The sequence below is a fragment of the Rattus norvegicus genome, chromosome 3 (assembly GCF_036323735.1).
Source record: "Rattus norvegicus strain BN/NHsdMcwi chromosome 3, GRCr8, whole genome shotgun sequence".
Classification (NCBI taxonomy): Eukaryota; Metazoa; Chordata; class Mammalia; order Rodentia; family Muridae; genus Rattus; species Rattus norvegicus.
The window spans coordinates 112,872,985-112,897,041 of NC_086021.1; the positions used below are offsets into that span (position 1 = coordinate 112,872,985).

The 24,057-nt window shown below is 39.1% G+C and overlaps 1 protein-coding gene, 1 long non-coding RNA gene and 1 other non-coding gene across 6 annotated transcripts in view; 2 read left to right on the forward strand and 1 right to left on the reverse strand.

Annotated features, from left to right (window-relative positions):
* Immp1l (inner mitochondrial membrane peptidase subunit 1) overlaps positions 1-24,057 on the forward strand; it is a 64,283-nt gene that overhangs the window by 32,970 nt on the left and 7,256 nt on the right. For all 4 annotated transcript variants that reach the window (XM_006234669.5, XM_063284593.1, NM_001399643.1 and 1 more), the window contains 3 exons: positions 3,118-3,251; positions 5,402-5,490; positions 9,423-9,549. In XM_006234669.5, coding sequence (XP_006234731.1) covers positions 3,147-3,251; positions 5,402-5,490; positions 9,423-9,549 — 321 coding nt within the window. In that variant the 5' untranslated portion in view covers positions 3,118-3,146. The remainder of the gene's footprint in view (positions 1-3,117; positions 3,252-5,401; positions 5,491-9,422; positions 9,550-24,057) is intronic.
* On the reverse strand, positions 3,697-23,504 carry LOC120101618 (uncharacterized). Its single transcript, XR_010064866.1, has 3 exons — positions 21,290-23,504; positions 13,139-13,197; positions 3,697-4,966 (listed from the first exon to the last, which is right to left on the reverse strand). It is a non-coding gene; the product is annotated as an uncharacterized LOC120101618 (long non-coding RNA).
* Positions 4,386-4,576, forward strand: LOC120102106 (U2 spliceosomal RNA). The gene has a single exon (XR_005503127.1). It is a non-coding gene; the product is annotated as a U2 spliceosomal RNA (small nuclear RNA).

The following is a 24,057-nucleotide window of genomic DNA, read 5'->3' on the forward strand; positions in this document are numbered from 1 at the left end:
GCTATACCCTTGGCCAGCAGCAGTAGAATAAAACAAATCAAAAGGAAGGCCATGGCTGCTCAGGGATGGTGAAGGAGAAAGTTCATTGTGGGTAAAAGGGACAGCATAGCCAGAGGCAGAGACATTTGTGAGAGTCCAGAGTGGTCATGACACTGAGCTGTGTGAGGAGAGAGGGGAGGGCAAGAGAGATGGGAGAGAAAGGAACTGGGTGCAGTAGTAAAGATGACAAAAGGTTTAAAAAGTGGGGCAGGGAGCGGGTTGGGTAACCATTTACCAAAATGGCTGGATTGGATGGAGAAGAACCTCTAGAGGAAGGGCAGCCCGCCTTGGGCTGGAGAGTGTGAGATAGAGGGTGGGGTATACCAGTCATACGCTGTCATATGTGGATAGAGGGAGGCTTGGAGAACCTGTCACCCAGAGCCACTTTGATATGTGAGATAGGGCACCTCTGTAGTTTGTCCCAGTGTTAGAGACGTAACAGGCAGCAGCATCTGCAGCCACCCTACACCAAGGTGAGAGCCTCCACTGACATTAGTGGATCATCCATAGGTCCTGTCGTTAGGAACCAAAACTGGAATGGACTACGATTTGGGTTATTCTGTAGCAAATGTGGATGGACGAAGCTCAGAGAAGGTTGCCTCAAAGAGCATGTCCCTGTTTGCAAACAATTAGAGGAACTGTGATGGGGGGATAATTTCTATTTTTTTCTTCTTGGGGATTATAGTATCATTTCTCTCTCCCTTTCCTTCCTCCAAACTCTGTCATCCATCTCTTCTTGTTCCCTTTCAAATTCATGGCCTCTGCTTTCATTAATTGTAGTTACATGCATATATATATATATATATATATATATATATATTTAAATATAATCTGCTTGGTCTGTAAAATCTATAAAATTGTATATATGTTTTCAGAGCTAACCATTTGGTATTGGATAACTGCTTCGTATGCTCTTCCCTGGGGAAGAATATTTCTCTCACTGTCAGAATTCCTTAGTTGGCTGTAATTCTTTTGTATAGGGTTGAGACCTTGTGTGCCCCCTACCCCAACTTTGGCATGTGTGTTGTTCATTGTTGTTGCCTTTGTTTAACTCATGTCTTGTTGAACAAATTTGAAGAAAGCTTGGTTTTTATTGGGGTGTACCCAAGATCTAGCCAGCGACTGCCTCTTAAGTGGGGTTAAAGAAAACATCCCTAAGGGAGTAAAATCAGGAGTAGTTGCAAAGCTGGTTCACAGAGGACAGTGGAGCAATAAGGAAGTACAGAAAAATCTCCAAAAAACACCATATAGGTGGCCATGTGATTGGGCAAGAAGGGTAGGGTATTCTCAAAACCAAGTCAAGGTCATGGGTTGGGGCAGGTCAAGTACCATGAAACAGACTTAAAAACAGCTACTCGGCCCTTAAGAGTAAATGGAAATTTATTTTTAACAATACAGCACAATAGCTCCTACCTTCAAAATGGAGACTGGGTCCTCGTAGATTGAGGCTATTCTGAGGAAAATATCCTCTTTCCCCTCCTTACACAATGCTTCTGTTCTTAGATATATGATATTACCTACTTATCCTTTAATTTCCTCTCAATTCTGATACTGCCTGGAGCTAGTAGCTTCCATTCCACAGGTCAGAGACCTAGTCCTCTATGCCTCTGCCATTTCAAATGCCAGTTCCTCACAAGGCCTCCTTACTTCTGACTTACTGTATATAACTCAGGTTCCCTCAACTTTGTCCTCAGGTTTGATCATCTCAAGGAAACGTTTGACAGACATGCCCTGTTTATCTTCTGGACTATTATAAAGACTAGATATGAACTGTCAAATGAACAGTACATAGCACAGGGTCTTGAGTGTAAGACTCTCTATGAAGCTGTGATATCATCTAGGAGATCAGCAGTGATGGTTCATTTTTTTCCCTACCCATTAAAGAAAAAAACAAAGTCAGGATATGTTTGAAAGTAAAGCAAAGCCAGTTTATTCAAAGAGGACAGTTTTATTAGAATTTGAAAGAACAACGCAAAGGTCACCTGTAATCTCAGCAGCTGCTTTAGGATGAGAATGGAGGCATGGGAAAAGCCAGACCATTGCAGCTAAGCTGGCATAGAGGTCAGCCACGAGGTGGACAGGTAACTACATGACAAGGACAGGAGCTTTGGAGAAAGGAAGTCTAAAGTACCAGAAAAGGCACACTTAGGCTCTTGTCAGCATCAAAAAGAAAGTCATGAAAAAAGAAAAAGTTGCCTGCTTTTCTGAGTCAGGACTTAGGAAGGCATTCAGACATGGCTGGCCATCAGGATCCCCATGGGGGCGGGAAGGGAGATGCTGCTCAAGGGCTTGAGTTCTGGGAAGAAAATGGTTTTGAAATCGTTATAAGGAGTTATTCAAAAGAAAGGAATAGATACTGGGAAATGGTTTAGTTTAATTATATTAAAATCCGAATAGCTTTAAAAATCCATAGCATGTATGACTTAGCAGGTAAAAGGACTGGTCTATCCACATAAGCCAGATGACATGAGTTTGATACCTTGAACCCAAGACGGAAGGAGAGAGCTGACTCCTGAAAATTGCTCTCTTGACTTCCATGTGTCTATCCCAGCGTGTATGTGCCCACAGTGACAAGCAAGAGTGTGTGTGTGCGTGTGCGTGTGTGTGCGTGTACGTGTGTGCGTGTGTGTGTGTGCGTGTGTGTGTGTGCGTGTGTGCGTGCGTGTGTGCGTGTGTGTGCGTGTGCGCGTGTGTGCGTGTGCGTGTGTGTGCGTGTGTGTCAGAGAGGGTGGGAGGGGGCAGATTCATTCAAGTTTAGTAATGGCTCTCTGTATGATTTTGGAGGTTCTGAGATTTGGAGGTTATGCTGTTTAAAGATTTCAAGGATTGAGTGAAATGTTTTGGTGTGGTCATCCTTATTAGGACTTTTCCGTTTATAGGGTGGTTTTATGAGATGCTGGTTATCTTAAGTCATGAACTCAGTCACTGACATGATCATTAACAGATGAAATACACTGATTTGTGTCAACTATACTGATTACAGTTAGTTTATTCTATGTCTAATGAGACATTTTATAGATCTCTTTTTGAATTGTTTTAAGAAATGCTAATCAAAACCATTTTGAAATTCACCATCAGGCTGGCGGTGGCAGAGTCAACATCAAAGTATGCTTCGTGGTGTTCTGGGAAAGGCCTTCCGACTTGCTGGCTATACCATTCAGTATGGCTGTATAGCTCACTGTGCTTTTGAATACGTTGGTGGTGTTGTAATGGTAAGTTTCTATATTTAAGAATTTCATTTTCAAATAAAACCTTTTCAATGGACAGAGACCTTTTTTAATTGCTTGAAGTCATTTCATGAAAATTAAAATATAAAACCTTTCTAAATATTGAGATTTAAGATATGTTTGGATCTGGGTATGGTGACACACACCTGTATTTCAGAAACTGAGGCAGTAGATTGTGAGTTCAAGGTAGGGCTAGGCTCCATATTGAGTTCAAGTCTACCTTGGGATGCATAATAAAACTCTGTCATAAGTGTCTCCCACCCATCCCTCCTCAGCCACAAATCAAAACCTTGTTTCAAAACCAGACAGGGCCAGTAAGAGCCCAGCTGGCAGTGTGTTTGCCACCAAGTGTGATGACAACACCCACATGGTGGGAAAAGAACTGATTCTCACAGGTTTTCTGTGACTGCTGTGGGAAGTCTGTGGCAAGTTTTCTCTCTCTCTCTCTCTCTCTCTCTCTCTCTCTCTCTCTCTCTCTCTCACACACACACACACACATACACACACACACACACACACACACACACACACACACACACACACACAGAGTAATGATAAATAATAAAACCAAACAAGCAAAAGACTATGTTTGCACCTGCACCAGAATAAAATGTAGGAACCATTGAATGCTCATTTTTATGTTCTGTGTTTAGCAGGGCACACACAATCTTCTTGATAACCTGAATATAGATACTAATCATCGAGTGCTGTTGTGCTTTTTAGAATGTAGTCACTGCAGTTAACTTCTTATCTTACATTGTCTGTTGCCTTTGTGTAAGGAATTCATTCTACTCAAGAGGAAACTCCCAGGTTCAGAGAGCTAACTCATTCCAGGTCCTATAGTTAGTAGATACGAGACATAGATTTCCAACACAAATTGGTCTGATGTTTAAAACTACTCATAACTACCAAGTTTGTCATTAAAGCAAATGATTGCTCTGGTAAGATCAGTAGAAAACATTGGCTGGCTTTCCCTCAGCCAGTGTTTGACTGAAAAGTCATCACATCACAAATCTCACAACTCAAAGATTTGTTATGTTGGCTGCCCAGACAGCCGAGAGTTTTTTGTGGCTGTTGTTGTTTTTACATTAGCTTTACCTTAAAAGATGGATAGTTATTATCGCTTCTCGGCCTTTTGGCTAAGATCAAGTGTAGTATCTGTTCTTATCAGTTTAATATCTGATACGTCCTCTATCCGAGGACAATATATTAAATGGATTTTTGAAACTAGGAGTTGGAATAGGAGCTTGCTCCGTCCACTCCACGCATCGACCTGGTATTGCAGTACCTCCAGGAACGGTGCACCCCCTCGGGGGAATAATAAAAAAAAAAAAAAGATGGATAGTTATAATGAACCTTATTTGAGCTCAAGTAAAGGATATACTTGTTTTTACTAATAGTCTTCCCCTTAAGTCTTGACAGTGACATTAGTACTTCTAGAAGTAGCACGCCTAAACTTCATGTTATCATTTTATTTAAATGTGTATTATTTTCTTTTTTGAGTAAAAGAGATAAATGATAGAAGAGATAAAGACTGTTTATATTTCTAAGTGGCAGTTGTTACCCCAGTGTTGGGCACATATCAAGATTGTTCTTTTCAGACATGCAGATGCTAATGTCCTGAGAGCACATCTCGGTGTGTTGGTGTTTTGCAGTAGAGAATATAAGATGCAGCCCCATCCTTCTAAGTAAGCATTTGCCTGGGAAAGGAAGAAACATGTCAGTTCTCAGAGAATGAACAGCGTAATGTTGCTTTAAAAGTTCCCACAGTGGGCACTAAGTCTGCTTGAGAAACCCAAGGCAGTCCAGCATCCATGCACGAGATATGTGTCAGGCATCACCACCATGCTGCATTACCGCCATGCTCATGCTGAGTGCTCTTCTTGGCAGCACAGATTTACATAGCTGGGAAGCAAGACACGGTCTCCGTGCTCCTCGTGAAGTGTAGTTCTATAGAGTCGTAAAAACTAGAAGCATTGAGAATGTTATTTTGTGTTTATAAAGTAATGTCAAACAATTAAAATATGGTCTGGCTTCAGAAGAACATTTATTCAGTTTTTTCTCTTTAAGTCTACCCAAATGATTTCTGTAAATTTAAAAGAGATTTGAGCTTAGAAGACTACCTTCCTTTTCAGTGTTCTGGACCATCGATGGAACCTACAATTCAAAATTCAGATATTGTCTTTGCAGAAAATCTTAGCCGACACTTTTATGGCATCCAAAGGTAAATTTCTATCATGGATATAGCTGTAGTAAAAGGTATATAAACCGTATTTTTCTGTAATTTCTAACTTTGTGTTAAAAATCCTTTTATAAGTATTAAGTAGACAACAATCTTGAATATTTTCTGTTTATTTGACAACATTCTAATAGTCACCATGTACAGTGCTTGTGGTCACTGTGCCTTTTCACTTGCTGCTCAGCACAGCTAGCAGTCCTTATTAAAGTAGACGTGAAAGCCTCATTCTCTTTGTAGGTTACTAAAATGTTTTAATTCCGAAGCAAGAGCTGCATGGCACATTGCTCACATCAGTGTTGTAGTACTGCCTGTCCTGCTTATTCTCTGTAGAGACATAACAACTCTTCAGTGGTTGGTAAATTATGACTATGTATGTGTCTGAGGATGAGGAATTTGCTCTGAAGAATTTGGTCCACTGTAGTTTCCCAGATCAATAAATTATTAAGTCAAATACTACTTGGTAAATACTTTGTTACCAGATTTCCCCAAACTCTATTCCAAGTGGCTCAAAACCTTGTGCTCCTATTTATCTCAAGGGATGCTGTGAATTTGAGCTCCTCTTGAGTGGATGTCAAATTCTAACTTTGTATATTTTCTAAACTGTATCTCTCTCAAATTTTTTATAGAGTTAGAAAAAATCTGAGCTAGCTTTATCTACATGACCTAAAAATGATTCCCACTACTGGTCTTTAGTGTAGAAAGGAGGGTTAGGCACTCTCATTGTCACCTTTGTTGTAGCCCATTCCCAGTATTGAAAAATGGAGAATAGTATGAAACTGTTCCTTCCTTTGGACTCTCACTGACCCTGACAAAATTCTCCTAATCTAGCTGGATGGTCTGATAGAGTCCCAAGGAAGTTGTTTAGATCTTTTTCCTGAAATAACCTCAAGAAACATACTTGTAGATGTGGGATTTTAAGTGAAAACTATACAACAGGCTTAGTTATCTTCATTTGCTTTTTGACTTACAAAATAGCCTAGTAACTTACCCTCACTGTAGCCTGAAGGCAAATTGCTACTGTATGCCAGTGACATTGTAACCCTTAAATGCCCTTAACTATACACTGGACAAGCTGATAGTTTTTGAAAAAATAACTGTGTTGTTTTATTTAAAATTCTCTTTGTGATCAGATGAATAAGAGAAATAAGTACATTCAGGAAACTAAGATTCTTTGAAGATTTCATTTCGTGCTCTGTTCATTCAGGGGTCTCTTTAGTATGTAGAGTATCTTGGAATCTGGCATTCACATGAAACAACTAAATAACTTTAGAACCAAGGCAGGCAGCTGATACTGCTGTTCTGAAAATATTACTCCCTTCATTCTGTTTGCTACAGCTTAGGACTGAGATTTCAGTGGGATGAATTTGTGACTCTTATTGCTTCCTGCTATGTATAAGGGGAGGCCAGACTTTGGTTTTGTGCAAGAATAAAAGGTGTACATCTTGTCCATTAGCTTCAGGGGTTCTTTGTACTTGAGGCAATCTCCTGTTACTACTTCTTACAACAAATGGTTCACAGGCGTCTTTATAAGGTGTGCCATACACCATGCAGTGACTGACACACTGACATTTGACTTCGGCGGCTAGTTCACCACCTAGTAGGAAAAAAGGATGTTTGTTGACTACATTCTAAATTTAATAATTTGTTTTCAGAATTTTGAGATAGAGTAGCCCATGCTAGCATGACTTACTCTCTAGTGTAGGCTGGCTTCACACTCATAGTGATCCTTCTGCCTCAGCCTCCCAACTGCTGAGAATCACAAAGCACTACACAAAACAGTAAGTATAATAGGAAAGGAAATTTTAAGTACTGGTTCTGTTATTAAGTGGGTTTTTAAAATTCCCTGTAAAGAAGGCGTAAGTCCAAGAGTATGTATTTTGATTTATCTATGTATGTATCTAGCTAGACTAGTAGAAATATATTAGTAGTTTCAATTGATGTTAATCTCTGTAAAACCACCCTAACTTAAGTTATGACTTCAGTGTTGCTAGTGAGGTTCAGACTTGAAGGGTTATGTTGTGTCAAAGAACATGAGCAGCACAAGCAGGCCAGGAAGAGGATTTCTTCTTTTAAAGACACACTTGATAGTTTTCATGTAAACAGTTCCACTGACATTTCAAAAAACAAAACCAAAAAACCCATAAAACAAAACAAACAAACAAAAACCCCATGCTTTTCTGGCTCAGTTATAGAATTGGATGGCTTGATACCATTCAGCTCTAGAAAAAGAAGCTTCACAATGTGGTTGTTGTCAATGCTATTCCTGTGTTGCCTGTAAAATTCTGGTAAAATGGTGTCCTTTATTCTTTTACATAAAAATGTGTCATGAATTGCTCCTTGATTGGCTGTTGGGGAAAATTTTGTATTAACTTTCCTTAAACTTAATCTTATTAATGGTAACTAATTAGTCTCATCATTTGTCCTTTTCCTGTTACTAAGGACCAAATCTGGAGCTTCCTGTATGCCAGACAAGCCGCGCTGTCATTGAACAGTATTCACAGCCTCTTAGTTTGGGGTAGGGGCTTCCAAAATGCTTAGGAGGTGTTTAGTACTTCCAGTGTGGCAGCAGTCAGGACTCTTTATTCTTTTTCAATTTGGTTTATTAGGACATAGTCTTTTCTTGTAGCCCAGATTTGCCTTCAACTTACTGCATAGCCCAAGTTGGGCTTGAAGTTCTCTCGGCCTACCAAGTGCTGGGATAATAGGTGTGCTTTGCCTTGGCTTGCCCAGTGATTAGGTTTTTGAAGTATAAGCTTCCTTTTATTAGTATGGATTTTTATGTTGTTATATCTTTCATAAATAACATCAAAGTATATAAAATTATATCTGGAATTACAGTTACTAAAATTACAGTTACTAAATATGTTAGCTATTGAAAAATGTTAGCACAATTTCTATATTCCTTGTTTTATGCAGAAAAAAAAACATTACATTCTATTTGGTTGGGATCTCATTCTTCCCCCCACTTCAATGGCTGTGACACTTGTGCATGTGTAGATGTTTTGAAACATAGTTTCACTATGTAGCTCTGGTTGCCTTGGAATTTGCTTTATAATTTACACTATCCTCCAGATTATAATTTATAGTTTATACTATCCTCCACATTATAATTTATAGTTTACACTATCCTCCAGATTATAATTTATAGTTTATACTATCCTCCACATTATAATTTATAGTTTACACTATCCTCCAGATTATAATTTATAGTTTACACTATCCTCCAGATTATAATTTATAGTTTACACTATCCTCCAGATTATAATTTATAGTTTACACTATCCTCCAGATTATAATTTATAGTTTACACTATCCTCCAGATTATAATTCTCCCCTTTTAGATTTTGGGATTACAGACATGCATCATCACGAATGGAATAAAACCTCTTTTTCCTCTTACCTTGTAGAATGCTACCTTTCCCATACATATGTAGTGATTCCTATATTTGACATCATGCCTATTTTATAGTACATGTTTGCTTAGCTAATAGTGTTTTATTTGGTTGTGCCTCATTTTTCCCCTAAAATGTAAATATGTACTATAAACTATGACTTAAATGAATTATATAACTTTTATATTGTTATTCTTTAGTTTTTAAATTTGGGAACTAGACTATGTTTCTTCATTTTTAGTGCTCTAGAATTGGATACAGAAATAATAACATAGTGGAAATAATTCTTATGAGATTATTAAAAAGTATCAGTAATTTTATATGGATTTTTTATGAGCTTGATTGTGTTCTGACTCTAAATTTAGTTATAATAGATTACAAGCATGATAAATATATGAGGGCCAATATTTGGAAGGATGAAGGGTGTGTCTTTCTTTAGGTCATTTTACCAAATTATTAAAGCAGTCCTCTGTATGTAGTTATGCTTGGTTATAATACTGATATTTTCCTTCTCTCTCTCGTCAGAGGTGACATTGTAATTGCAAAAAGTCCGAGTGACCCAAAATCAAGTATCTGTAAAAGAGTAATTGGTTTGGAAGGGGACAAAATCCTTGCCGATAATCCACCTGACATCTTTAAGAGCCGTAACTATGTAAGTAATGTTCCAATTATGTTATTTTTTTCCCTATCATAGTCAAATTAACTGAATACACTAGAAAACAAAATGGTCTTTCAAAATGTTTGTATTGAGGTGGAGGCTCAGCAGTTAAGGACACATACTTTTCTTCCAGAGGACCTAAGTTTGAGCCCCAGCACCCAAATCAGGTGACACATAACCTCCTGTAACTTCAATTGCAGAAGACTCAAACCTTTTCACTCTTTAGGCACAGACATTCACATGCACATGCACACAGACAAACCTACATATACATATGCACATAATTAAAACTAATAACTCAGAAATATTTGTATTAGCATATTAATTGTATATTTTATAGTAGGTTTCACTGTGACTAGTATATGTGTATATTAGTACACTAGTACTCTGATGCTGTTCATCTCCCATTCTTCCTGCCGTTCCAGCTAATCTACCTTTTCTTGTCAGCAAGTTCCCCTTTTACTTTCCTGTTTGGTTTTGGTTGTTGTTGTTTTGGTCTGATTTTGTTGTTGGTAGTGGTGACCCAGTGAGTTTCACTGGGGTTGCTTTTAAGAGAATGGATGGGTACAAAGTTATTCCATCAGTAGGCACCACTAAAGAAATATCTCCTCCCACTACTACTCCACACACCATTAGCTGACTGCAGTAGCTCTTAGGTAAGATCAAGTATTTTGACATCCTACCCCCTTTATGACAGGCTATCTATCGATGGACCCAATTTTGAGCAGGTCTCATCAGGTAGTAGGAACTTTTGCAATTTCAAGAGTGAATAGCCATGTGATATCCAGAAAATGGTGTTCCATAGCACTCCACCCCATTCTCTGTTCTAACATTCTTGCTGCCTTCTATTCAATGAGTCCAAGAGGGGATGGTATAGATGTCTCATTTATGGTTGAACATTTAACATGTTCACTTATCCTCAGTGCCATGATGAGCTGTGACTCTCTTTAGTCACCACTGAGAAAAGAAGCCTCTGATCAGAGCTGACAGTGATGTGATAAAACAGCATGATCAAAAGCAACTTGGGAAGAAATGTGTCATTTCAGCTTACAACTCCCAGGGCACACTCCATCGCTGAGGGAAGTCAAGGCAGGAACTTTCAGGGAGGAACTGAAATATGCATAAAAGAGCACTGCTTACAGGCTCACACCTCATGGCTTGCTCACCCAGCTTTTATATATAACTTAGGACTACTTGCCCAGGGCTAGCACCACCCCCAGTTGCCTGGACCTTTCCACACCAGTCAATCAATAAAATGCCTAGTAGACTTGCCTATGGATACATTCCTTCTCAATTGAAAGTCCTTCTCTTGTGCCAACCAACAGAGGGCATAAGCATAATTACTTTGTGGGCAAACAAACAAAAAAGTTGGAGGTAATTTAACAGGTATATCATCCATTTAGCAATAACAACTGTCATTTCCACATTATGCCATGACCTTCTAAGTCTCGGGCTTTTGATCAAGGTGACAGTACCAGAAAAAAGTGAATCCTTCCTGGGGAGCAGACCTCAAATCCAGTTAGAAAGCAGTTAGCTGCCTCCATAATATGTGTATGCATACGCCAGTGGGCACATCTTGCTTGACCAGTCAGTAATGTTGCTTGGAGAAAGAGTTTCTTTGTACTTGAATTTGAGAAAATATTTCATCAAGTAGAGTTTAAGTATATTAAAAACAGCAATAGCTTTTTTATGATAATATTTCACATATTTTAGTTTTTTATAAAATCCTGTAGAATCACCTCAATTTGAAGAGAAACTATATATTTTCATAGTCTTAAAATGTCTGTCAGAAGATAGTTATTACATAAGAAATAGTAGTAATTTCATGTAGAAGGAAACCAATTAAACACCACCTCCACCAGTGGTCAAGGTTAACCTTCATCTGTACCAAGACATACCAATAAAATGTAGATTAAAACACAGAGAACGGCACATGACAAAACAATAACAACAAAGCAACTTAATATAATCAAGATAAAACATCAAATTATGGATTGAGAGGGTTCTAGGATACAGTTGACTAGTGCATCTCAAAAATGTCATCACTGGGTGTGGTAGCACATAGGTGACCCAGCACTCAGGAGGATCTCCAGAGTGAGTTCAAGGTGACATAGAAGGACCCTGCCTTACAGTAGTCAGAATGGAGGGCCATAGAAAACCAAGAACAATGGAGGAACTCTGCTAGACCAGAGCAGGCTGAGGGGACAGATACCTAAAAGCAGTATGATATTCCCCTTGCAACTAGGCTGCCCACGATTCCTTCAACTTTGCAGTCTTGCTGACTCAGCCTTTTGGGGACCTAAGATTACAGGCATGAACTCTCTAGACACAGTATAGATTATTGCTTTTGAAAGTTCTTCCTTTCCTTAGCTAACAACTGTAGCAAAAACAACTGAAGGCTTAGTCTTTTTAACCCTTTAAGCATTTAGAATAAAAGGTGTATGTAATCCACTTATCTTTATACACAGAAGAATGCAGTGGGAGTAGGACTGAGGAATAACAAGCAGATGTACTGTGTCAGTTTTCTCCAGTTACACGGCTATTGTCATACAGCCTATGGGAAAAGATGTGATGGCCCTGTCTCTACTCAGCGTATACTCTCTTTGATAACTAGAACTTATTAATACAAATGTCTTTTAACCAAGCTCACCTCTATTCTTCCATAAAATAAGCTAATAATTGAAGTTTGTCTTCATCATTGTTCATTCATTTTAAAGCTTGATAGCTTGATTACTCTATTAAGAGAGTTTGCCCAATAGTTTATTAGTCTATTATGTACCTTTGAAAATGGAGTCTGGCTTAGCTATGTAAATTGTTTTTGACATATATTGCTATAGATCTAGACACAGAGTAATTGCTAGCTGATAGTGGTGATGTGAAGATGATAGCCTGGTGTCAGGTAATTCTTTCTCTACTGTGGCTTTCTTTATGAACATTGTACTTTTATTCTTCAGAACTGTCAATATGTCATATGCGTTTATCTTCACATTCCTACTCTCATACCATGAGCTATTCTAGTGGTATCTAAGTTGTTCTAGCAAAAAGAATCTACTTCACATTAGAAGTAGTTTTGTCAAGAGTCAGGACAAAAAAGAAATCCTTATTATGTACATAAATACCTCAATTTCTGTGTGCTGGTCTCTCTGTTAGAATCAGCAGACTAGGAATATCAGGGCTAAAGGTTTGCATCAAAAGCCTTGCTCTGAGTAATCAGAGAAGACAACCAGGGAATTATAAAATGTGGACTTTTTGAATATTCTATTGAAAGAAAATGTTCTTCAAATTTTATATATGCAATGAATGAGCAAGTTAGAGGCCACTGCCGTTGTTTTCCCAGGACTGTTCCATTGACTTTGATGTTTGCAGTGCAGGGTACACAACTGAGATAAACTTTGTAGAATGGCAAACTCATTTAGTCACCACAATTGCAGACCAATTAAGTAAATAGTAGTAGCATTTGTCTGGTAAGAAAATTACATAATGGCGAAGTTAAATAGACTTCTTGTTTCAAGCAGAAGGAGCTTGTCTCCAGATATATATTTTCCTCCAGGTCATTACATCTCTCAGAATAGGCTTGACTTACCTATTATTTCAACTTCCATCTCATCAAATTATTCTTTTTCTTCAATGTATTCATCTTTGCTATTTTAAAAAAGAAAGGCAATTATTTCTGGTCAGGAATAGTATTAGTTGTTCAAGAAGCTAGGTTCCTTGTGTTTAGAATTTTACTTCTTTGACTGTGATTGTGTGCTGTGTATGTAACGGTCGGTCTCTGAGGAGGCCAGAAGAGGGAGTGGGGTCCTCTGGAGCTACAGTTGCAGGTGCTTGTGGATTGCTTACTATGGGTGCCACACCAACTTTCCAACCCCAGAAGCCAATGTTTTTGAGGTTTTCTTGGCTCAGTTTTTTTATGTCTCAGAAATTGAACAGCTATTACAGAACCACTTTAGCAAGTGTGTCCCATTGATCAGGTGATTTCTAACAGCAGTTGTTTTAGAATACTCTGAAAACATACCCCAGGCTGCTTGTGACGGTTGGCCCTTTAAGAGTATTGCTCCCTTGGCTACCTTGAGAGTAAAATAGTTTTCTTATTTTACCTATGCATTCCTTTAGGAAAACCATTCCTATTTATGTCGGTTGAACTTCACAGTAAAGGTATCAGTATGAAGTGTTTTCAATTGGCCGCAAAACCATTTATCCTATTATGGAGGTGGCTCAGCTAGCAAAACACCACATTGTCAGTGGCACCTAGGATATGCTGTGTGGCATACAAGAGAAGTCGTGTTGTTTGGAAGCTTGGCACAAGCTTAACTTAGGCAGGCCCTGGTTAGATGGCACAGACCTGTGTCCTTTAGAGTCCCGAGGGCTGCTCTACTTCTAGTGATGGATTTACGCTTGAGAAGGGGTCTTTGCTGGCCCAGAGGAGAGGCTGCCTAGGAATGCTTGTTCTTCCTGTGTTTGCTTTCAGATTTATATAAAATACAGAATCCCATATCCCATAGTCAGACTTTTGGGCTCCTTCATAGGGTTCTTCTTTCTACCATCCCTCTCCACCCTTATGCCTTCCAACCCCTCAACACTAGGTAGAGGGGGGAAAGGGTATCCACATTGGTAGACTATGCTTCCTGCTTATTGATGCTTATTAGGGCATCAAGTTCCTTGGGGCAAATTCAATCTTCTTGGTCAGTATATCTCCAGCTAGTAATTCAGCAAGCAGCAGGAATGACAGCCACCATCTTTCTTGGGGCTCTGACACTTCTATAAGCTCTGGAGAGTTCTCAGAATTTTAAACAGACTATGCTCAGCCGGCAGAATCATACTCCTGCCAGAGCATGAGACAAATCATAGTCAGCTGCTGTGGACAGTCTGCAGTAGCCCTGTATCCCACACCTGGGATAAAACAAAAACATATTCACATAACATTTCTGTGTTTTTAAAGATACCAAAATTCTCACTACTCATCTAGTCCTCTCAAACTTCGTATTTAAGAAACTAAAATCTTTATTTTCCTGGCCCAGTGGGTGCCTCCTCCTACATATCACACTATATTTTTCTGCCTTTGCAAGCCATGAAGTTTGGCCTCATCCTTGAGTCTTCTTCTTTCACCTTACTGTGAAATCCATTAGAATCTTGTGGCTATAACTTCTAAGGATAACCAAATTCAGATCGCGTCTTGACACTGTCACTGCCACCATGCTCAGACAAGACAAACTGACCTTTGTTGCTGTTGCTGTTGCTGTTGCTGTTACAATGATTTCTGAACTGCCACCTTTAAAATTCTTCCCATGTTCTTGCTTTTCTGTTCCTTCATGAGGTAGTCCCCAAACAGTAACCAAGTCCATCCTTCTAGCTGCTGATGCCTTTTTAAGACCAGCTGTCATTCTCAAAGACCCTAGGTTCCCTCTCCTGAGACAATAGATCAGCCTTAGCAATGTCTACAAAGCCCACCTTTCCTTCCCCTGCTGCCTTTCTGGTAATTAGAGCTTTATTGGAATATAGTGGTGCTCATTCATTTATATTATCTGTTCATTGTCACCAGAATAGCAGAATTGAGCAGTTGACAAAGACAATATTGTGCAGGCTCTCAGCTATTTACTCTCTAACTCTTACCAGAAGTTTGCTGATGCCTACTCTAGATAAGGTTTTAATGCCAGAGAAGTCGTATGATTGTTGCTAATTCTCAGTATGTAAGTATAATTTCACATCTGTTAGCATCTATCAGAACAGTAGGGATTTGATATTGTTTGTTTTGTTTTTAACATAGGGTCACACTAGTCGTGTTTGCTCATGCGTCTAAACCTCCATCTTCAGAGGTAGAAGCAGGAGGTTGAATGTCAGCCTTGGCCATATAGCGAGTTCAAGGCCAGCCTGGAATACATGAGACCCTCTCTCAAAACCGAAAAGTAACAATAATAACAACCCCCTCACTCCTCAAAAGACAGGGACTCATTTAGCCTATACTGGCTTTGAACTTGTTTTACAACCAAGGTTAGTCTTAAAACTCCTGCTGCTCCTGCTGACACACCCAAGTGTAAGGCTCTTAGATATGTAGTGCTACACCTGGATATTTTCAAAATGTTTGAAGCCTGGAAAAATGTACCATAAGTAGGTCATGCTCTACTTCTGTTTAACTTCTAGTCTAGTTTTATCATTAGTTTCTATTGTAGAGCGGATGATGCAGCTTTCAGAAATGTAGCTTTTTCTATAGCTCATAACACCATGTTACTGCTAATGTTGGTTTGGTCTGATCTTCACAGAACACTGAAAAGCTGGGCTAGCACCTCAGAATTACAGATGGAAGTTGAGAATATTAGAATTTCTGTTGGTATGTGTCAGAACAAATGCCAATTAAATGTTTGCATAACCAAATCATTTGGATTGGATTGTAAGCTTTAGAATGTTAAATAAGCACACCAAAAATCGCATGGCTCTGAATTGAGCTACATCTTATTTATTCATTTACTTATCTAATGTTTATGTATATTGAACTTGGTTTAAATTACACATAAAGAGATGGTGAAATTGGATTCTGTATGACCTACATTGGTCTCATTTTTAAAGATTTGATGCCTTAGAAAGTCTATAATGGGTTGGTATGGTGGCAGATGAATTACCCTTGTGCAATTCAGTGCCTACTCATTAGGTTGTGTGGTAATGAAGCTTTCTACATTTGAGTTGAAGTGCATGAATGAAGTGCCTTTTAGACTTATTTACCCACTATGGTACTTTGTTCTTTTGATCTGTGGTTGGTTGGCAGATTTCTAAAAGGTCAAGTTGTTGCCTGTGGTATGAAAACTTGTCCTTTAACTGACAACTTCTAATTTCCAGCAGTTGTGTAAAACTATGAACCCTTTCACTTCTTAAAAAATACTACTGCACTTATTTAGTGTGTGTGTCTCCAGACAGCTTGTAGGATCAGTTCTCTCATCTCACCATGTGAGTTCCAGGATGAAACCCAGGCATGGCAGCATGTGCCTGTATCTTCTGAGCCATCTTGCTGTCCTCCATATTTAAATAATCCAAGCAGAGCTTCAACATCTCAACCATAACATCTTATGCGTGTTTATGCAAACTTCAGTACATTTCTGAGATTGTGATCTAGAGAGCTTTTGTTGTTGCTGGGATGCCTTGTCTGACCTCAGTGAGAGAGGATGTGTGCTGGGGGGGCTGGTACTCATGGACTTCTCGGAGGAGGGGAAAAGGGGGGAGGGTGGTGAGTGGGAAGAGAGGAAGGAGGGGGCCTGTGAAAAGTGAGTAAATTAATTAATGAATGGAAAAATTAAGAATGTATGTGTTTTCATGTTTAATTTAAAGTTATCAAAAAAAAGAAAAAGAGGCAAAACTTTTTGGTTTGGTTGTCTTTGATAACACAGATTTTAGTATTGTACACAGAAAATACCCTCACCAAATTGTAATGTACAATTAGGATTGAGTTACAGAAGCTAAATAAGGAATGTTATGTTACTGTGCCTCTTTTTTTCTCAAACCTAGGCATGTCAATATTTTCGTTACTGGTAAAAATAAAAGAGAATTCTGTTTTTCAGAAAGAGCTAAGTAAATGTACTCAGGATGCATTGGTGGACTTGTGTTGAAAATGCAACTGCACAGCAGGAAGGAAGCTGAATTTTGGTATAGTATACTAGGAAATATTTAAACTAAACTGACAATGTGCAAAACAGCCTCACCAATTAGATAGCATTGGAAAATGGCCACTTTATATAGTTAATGCTAATAGTCCTTTAATGTAGACTGTATGTTTTAGATTCAGTTGAAACCCCTGAATATCCTAATGCTGGTTTTCTGTTTGTTTAAGTGTCATTTGCCTTCGCTAAATGTTGCAACCATCTGGTCTTACATTACCAGATATATTATTAACAGAAAAAGTACTTCTGTGTGGGGCGAGGAATCATCAGGCGAAAGGGCTTGTTTATTGTAAGTTGCTGATACACTAAATCCTCGGTCATTTAGATAGAAGGACTACCTAATAATGTCACTTACTACACTATATCTAAGCAAGGGACTTGCTTTTTTTTTTGCAAACTCTGGTGATAAAAGCTGCACCACACATCCATTCCTCAGCAACAGCTCCAGGTAATCAATCATAGCACGCTACTAATGCCTTAATTGCAGCTGTATGGAAGATTATGTTTACTCTCTTGTTAAGTGAAATTCACTACGGAGGTGGTCACATGGCTCGCTCTTCCTATAGCTAACACAGTTCAGAAGGTAAATATCATTAATAGTTTACTAGTCTGAAGTGTCTTCATGTAGATATTAACAGTAAAGAATCATCTTTTAGGCCTCTCGTTTCAGTGCCTTCTCCTGAACACTTTCACAGTAGTTTAAACTTAACAATTATTTTAGAATTTTGTTTTATAGTCTTCTTTTAAAAGACTTATTTATAATATGTATATGAATGCTCTATCTTCCTGTATATCTGCACAACAGAAGAGGGCATCAGATCCCATTACAGATGGTTGGGGGCCACCATGTCATTGCTGGGAACTGAATTCTGGGCCTCTGGAAGAGCAACCAATGCTCTTAACCACCGAGCCATCTCTCCAGCCCTATAGTCCTATTCTTATATGTCTAGAAATATGTTTATGAAGATCAGCATCTGTGGTTGAAGATTAAAAAGCTGTTCTGAAATTAATGCATATTGAACACTAGGAGTATTTCAGTGATTTACAGTTAGACAGTAGTAATAGTATTGGTGAAAATCTAGAGAGAACTAATCGAGTACAGTAATATGTATATTTCAGTGTATAAGTTAATTGATGCTTCTTTACTTTAATGTTGCCTAAATATAATTGAGAAAAAATAAAGACTGAATTTCTACACAGCTGTTCAAAAGACATGTTGAACCCACACCAAACTCTGTTGTGATTAAAGAGAAATGCTCTCTCACCTGTCAGGTGGCCCCTATTGTCTGCTGGAGAAAAATAATGACTGTTGCCAAGACAGAGCAGGTTCAAATGTCTTGGAAGAAACAACTAATGGAGTTCTTGTCCTGCTTCCTTAGAAAATTAAATTTTGACAGGTTACATGTAGTTTCTGTGACCCAGAATCTTAACCTATAAAAGTATTCTCACTATACATTAAACTGTTTTCTACCTAGAATAAGAATGGCTAAGGAGAAGAACATAAAAATAAATGTGCATATTTTAAAGTGGTTGCACATAGAAAATTAGGGAGAAAATATTGGCATTTTGTGTCATTGTACTAGGAACCCAGTAGGTGAAAGGGTTTTCTCCCATTCCTTTAGAGAAAAGAATAACACATCATTATATGTGACGCAGTAGTGCTTGTATCACTGCCAAACATGCACAGAAAACTAACAGGACAAGACAGCCAAGCAGTGTAAAGAAAATACAGCTACAGAGGAATAATTTAGACATCTAAGGTGGAACTGAAAATTCTCATCTGCTTCTTGTATCTGCATTTGAAAAGACTTGAAATTTGACCTGATTTCCCTTTTTAAAGAAAGTCGAAGTAGCTCTGGGGAGATACACACACACACACACACACACACACACACACACACACACACACAGACTCACACACACACACACACACACACACACACACACACACACACAGACTCCTGGCACTAACCAGTACTGGTGCTGCCTTACTAAGACTGCCTCAGGAGCTGCCAGGTCACTGAACTTAGAAGAGAGGACAGAAGGGTGGAATGAAAGAGAACACTTTTGAGTACAGCCTTCACGAGACCTAGGAGAAAAAAACAGAGCAGCATGCTCTTCGTGACGCCAAAAGCAATTTCTGAGGGGTGGGGTGGGGGCAGGAGGGTGGGCAGGGAGGACAGAGCACCATGATAGAGATGACAATGAAAAGACAAATGCAGGTCCTTGTGCAGAAGACTAACAGGAAGAGACTTGATTTATACGAGATCATTCTGGTATTAATGTAGACTTTCAAAAGACTTTGCAGTGGGAATTTCTGAAGGTGGGGACCTGTTTAATAGGCTGTAAAAGAAGTCTAATGAGTAATAACATGGAAAATGGAAAGTAGTAACAATATCACAGAAATACTGAGAAAATACCAAGATCAGATTGGACTTGGGAAGAAAGGGAAACCAAAGGGCTTCAAATTAATATTCAAGTTACTAGCTCTAGCGAAAGGTTAAATGGTCCTGTGGGAGAAGAGACTACTTTTAGATTAGAAGATACACACAATTTTTGCACGAACGTAAGCATTTACTAAAACTCCAAAGATAAGAATACAAGACAGAAGGTGGGGGGAGTGCTGACATGCTGGTGTTGGTCATGGCTACCATTGTAAGACCTGTGCAGAATTAGTCCAGCCGAACCCATGGCATAGGTGTGGTGGATTATCTCCAGACCTCATGCTTTACCATGGAGTTATGGGCAGATGACAGCTCGGGAGAAGGATAATTCTTTGGTGAGAGTGTGGCCACTTGAAGTTTTCTGTGCTCCAGTGGGATGCCCCAAGCGTATGCAGATATGGATAAGCACGTTGGATTTAGTGAGTTATCCACAGAATGACATGAAGTTAGGAGAGAGATGTGTTTAAACATATCAGGGAACTTGGAATCAGGGAAATGGGGCTGAATATGATCATATTTCGTTGCCTATATGAATGATAATATCGACAATAAAGAAAAGTTACAGTAATTTACTAATAGTCTTAAGATACATTGTATTTATATTAAATATTCAGTTTGTTTTCATGATCTCAAAGTCAGCACAGTATTTTATTGCTCTCAGTGCTATAGGATCAACCCTAGTTTTTAAACCGTTCATCTGCTGTTTTATACATCATCATAAAAAATGTCTCCTGACACTGATATGTGTCTGCAGTAACCGACAGCTCCCTAGTCATTCTTAAGGTTGACTCAGCAGGGCTGGGGTAAGGGGGGGAGGGGGATCATGCCTGGTACTAGAAACTGAACCAACTGCTTGGGCCCAGTGAGGTCGCAGATCTTAGATGAGAACCTTCTACACCATTCCTACATTCTAAACAATGCCCTTATACTCACAGAGACATGGAGCTCGGCTTACTATGGAAGAAGCTTCTGTTGACATCAAATGAAGACTAAAACAAACCAACAAACAAAGATGCACAACTAGATACAATGCAGAGACCAAGGGGTCATAGGGAACCAAGCCTCATACTCCCTCTACCCTGAGGCTTGGGGAGCACTGTAGAAGGAGGTGCAAAACAGTTTAAGAGCCAGAAGACCAGGGAGTCTGCAATGAAACTGTGTCTCCTAGAAATGGCTACATAAAAAGAGACCTAAACATTGACAATATCAATAGGCTTGTTAATATGGAAGGGGTAAATCTCAGGGATATTCCTCTATAGACATGCTGGATGTTCAGTCCTAGACAAACCACAGGCAACTAATGACTTCTGAGGGAGAGTCAGGTCAAGGATGATCCCCCTGATTGATTATCTGTTGCATGTACATTTTAAAAAACACATTCCCGCCTTCCCAGGAGCTCAGCCCGTGTTCAGACCTCTCCCCGGGCTCCAGGAAAGCCTGGAGCTACTGTTGGCATTCTACCAGCTCCTTCTTGGCTTTTCTTTTGTTACTCCTGGCTATCTCTGCTAAGCTGCCAGCTACCACCCCAGTTGCCCTCTTTTTCTGCCCACCTTTGCCCCTTGGATGGAAAACACTAGATAGCTTTATTGTTTTAAACTAGCCAGATAGCACAGCTGCTGAGCAGTGTGTCTCCTGCCCTAATCTTACCAGGTATCAGCCAGCTCCAGCCACCTCCTTGGCCCTGCTTGCAGGACAGGCTGCAGGCCTGACAGACGGTGCCACAGAGTTTTACTTGGTTGTTCATGCTGCTTGTTTGAAAATCTGGTCAAAAGACAACTTTTTTCGCTGTGCCTCTTCTCTTCCTCCTGGGACCTGGAAGTCCGACCTTTACCCTTCGTCCAGCAATCGACTTCTGCCTTCCTTATTGACCAAACCAAGAACCAATTAGGGAACCAGATTTTAGTATCAGCTTCTCCTACAATTATCCAATTCAGAGTGTTCAGCCCTGAAATCATATACACACAAACATCAAAAATGCAGCAGACTACATTTATGTGGATGTGCATCTATATATGTGTAACAATAATAAAGAGGCCATCAATTTGAAAGGGATTAAGAGGGACAAGGGGAGGGGCTGGGGGGAAGAAAGGGAAGGGGGAATGATTTAATTATATTTTAATTAAAAAATATACATAGATTTAAAAATATCACCTGAGCTAAGGGTGGAGGCAGGTATCTGTAATTGCAGCACTTGGGAAACTGAGGCAGAAACACTGTCAGTTTGAAGCTAGTATGGGCTATGGAGTAAATTCTGACTCAGAACAACAACTGTTATTTGTCATCCATTCCCATCATTCCCATCATTTACTATTTTGTATTCACAAAGCTTTCATTCTAAATAATTAGAAAGATTTATGAGAATTATGCTTTGATGAATAAGTCACCAGGAGGGATATCTATCAAGAACATGTGGAATGCCTTTGTAAATAATGAACAAATACTATCAATACAACAGACCTACTCAGTCACCTTTAATCATTTCCGCTTTTAAGAGAGTGCACTTTTTCCTACTGCTGACCTTCAGTTTCTATATAAACTTGTTTCCTAACCAAATCCTACACAGGTAAAATAGGAACCTGAATAGAATGAAAAAAATTCCTTGCAATAAACTCATACCAAAGTGAGCTTGGGCTTTGGAAAGATTAGATGACATGGCAAGAATAGTTGAAGAAATGGCTAAGCAATTAAGAGCACAGGCTGCTCTTGCAGCGGACCTTGGTTCAATTTCCACCACCTACATGGTAGTTCCTAACCATCTGTAACTCCAGTTCCAGGGAATAACCAGCCCTCTTCTGACCTCTACGGCTACAGGCATACATGCAGGCAAAACACAAATCTATTTTTTTTTCTTTTTCTGAGAATACAGCTGCCATGGCAGTGCATACCTAATTTGAGGCCAGCCTGGTGTATACATAGTTAATTCCAGGGCAGCCGTGGGTACATAGAGAGAGGTATTTTCTCACCTCTCAGACCACCCCCAACACCTAAAATCAGAAGTGTATCTGCATGTATATTTTTCATAATGTACATCTGATTTGCCAAGTATTTAAAGTTTTTTTTCCCCAAAGAATGAAAAACCTCAGAATTTAGTATGTATTGCTGCATTTAAATTTTGTTGTCTTTTTGCATTTGATATTTTTGGTTAGTGTCGCACTATAGTTCAGGCTGGTCTGGAATTCAGTTCATGACCTTGGTTACCTTAGAACCTGTAGCAATCCCTCCTCATTATCCAGGTGCCACCATGCTCAACTAGAATAGTATTAGTAGTAAATTACTTTGTTTCTGTATAGAGTACATACCGTGGCTGCATTTTTTGATATCTAAGTCATAATCAAGCAACAGAATATGCTTTACATACACACAGGTGTAGATATTTGACTCAATACTGTTTCCTTGTAAGACAGTAACATAAAATTTAAAGAGCTAGTAATTAGATTAAATGACGCCTTCTGAGTCTACATTCATTATGTGGAGTCTCTCTCTTTTATTAATGCAAGGTATTAAGCATATTGTTCTTAGATTTTAAAAACCCAGATATTTAAAACTGTACATAGATGAAATGCTTTTGAGAGTGAAGTGTCCTCGCTGTGTCACTCCCATTTCCATTTGCTACAAAGGAAAGGAAGTGGCCTGATCTGAATGGCTGCTTCAGATGTGTCTGTTTCCTGTATATTACAAGGGGAAAATGTGCAAAAAAAGGGGGGGATTTCTAAAGCACCCTCCTCTTCTTGCCTTCATGGTTTTTTTTTTGTTTGCCCCTACCCCCTACCCTCCCACTCCCCCACCCCAGAGCTGGGGACTGAACCCAGGGCCTTGTGCTTGCTAGGCAAGCGCTCTACCACTGAGCTAAATCCCCAACCCCTGAGCTAAATCCCCAACCCCACCTTCATGTTTTAATGCACTTATTAGAAGCATTATGCATAAACTATAGATAGGGTCAATGTATACCTATGCTTTTGCTTGTAGAGTATAAGATTTATACTAAATAAGGGTTAGCTCAAAAACAATTTCTTAAGATTTTCTGTTTTGAAACATCTGGAAAATCAATATATCATATTTTTTAGTAAAAAATTTTCAATTAGGTAGTCATTGCTTAATCAAATGAATACAGTTTAGTGTATGTGTTACCTGATATTTTAAGCTCTCATTAGATTTCACTTGAATCAAGAAACACATCACCTGTGGCTTTCCTTGCAAAGCTGCTGTGCTAAGTGGATACCCATAACCATGGGCTGTTGCATTTGTTGCTTGTCCTAAAAAGGAGGCACTTAACCAGACCTCAGTGCATGTAGCCAAGAACTGCACGCTGGATCTTTTCCCCAGCCCTGAGATTAGCGTTTATCATGGTTCAGGAAGTGAGCACTGCACACTCAACAGTCTCAAAAGAAAAATAATCTGCTTAGCAAATGTTGGTC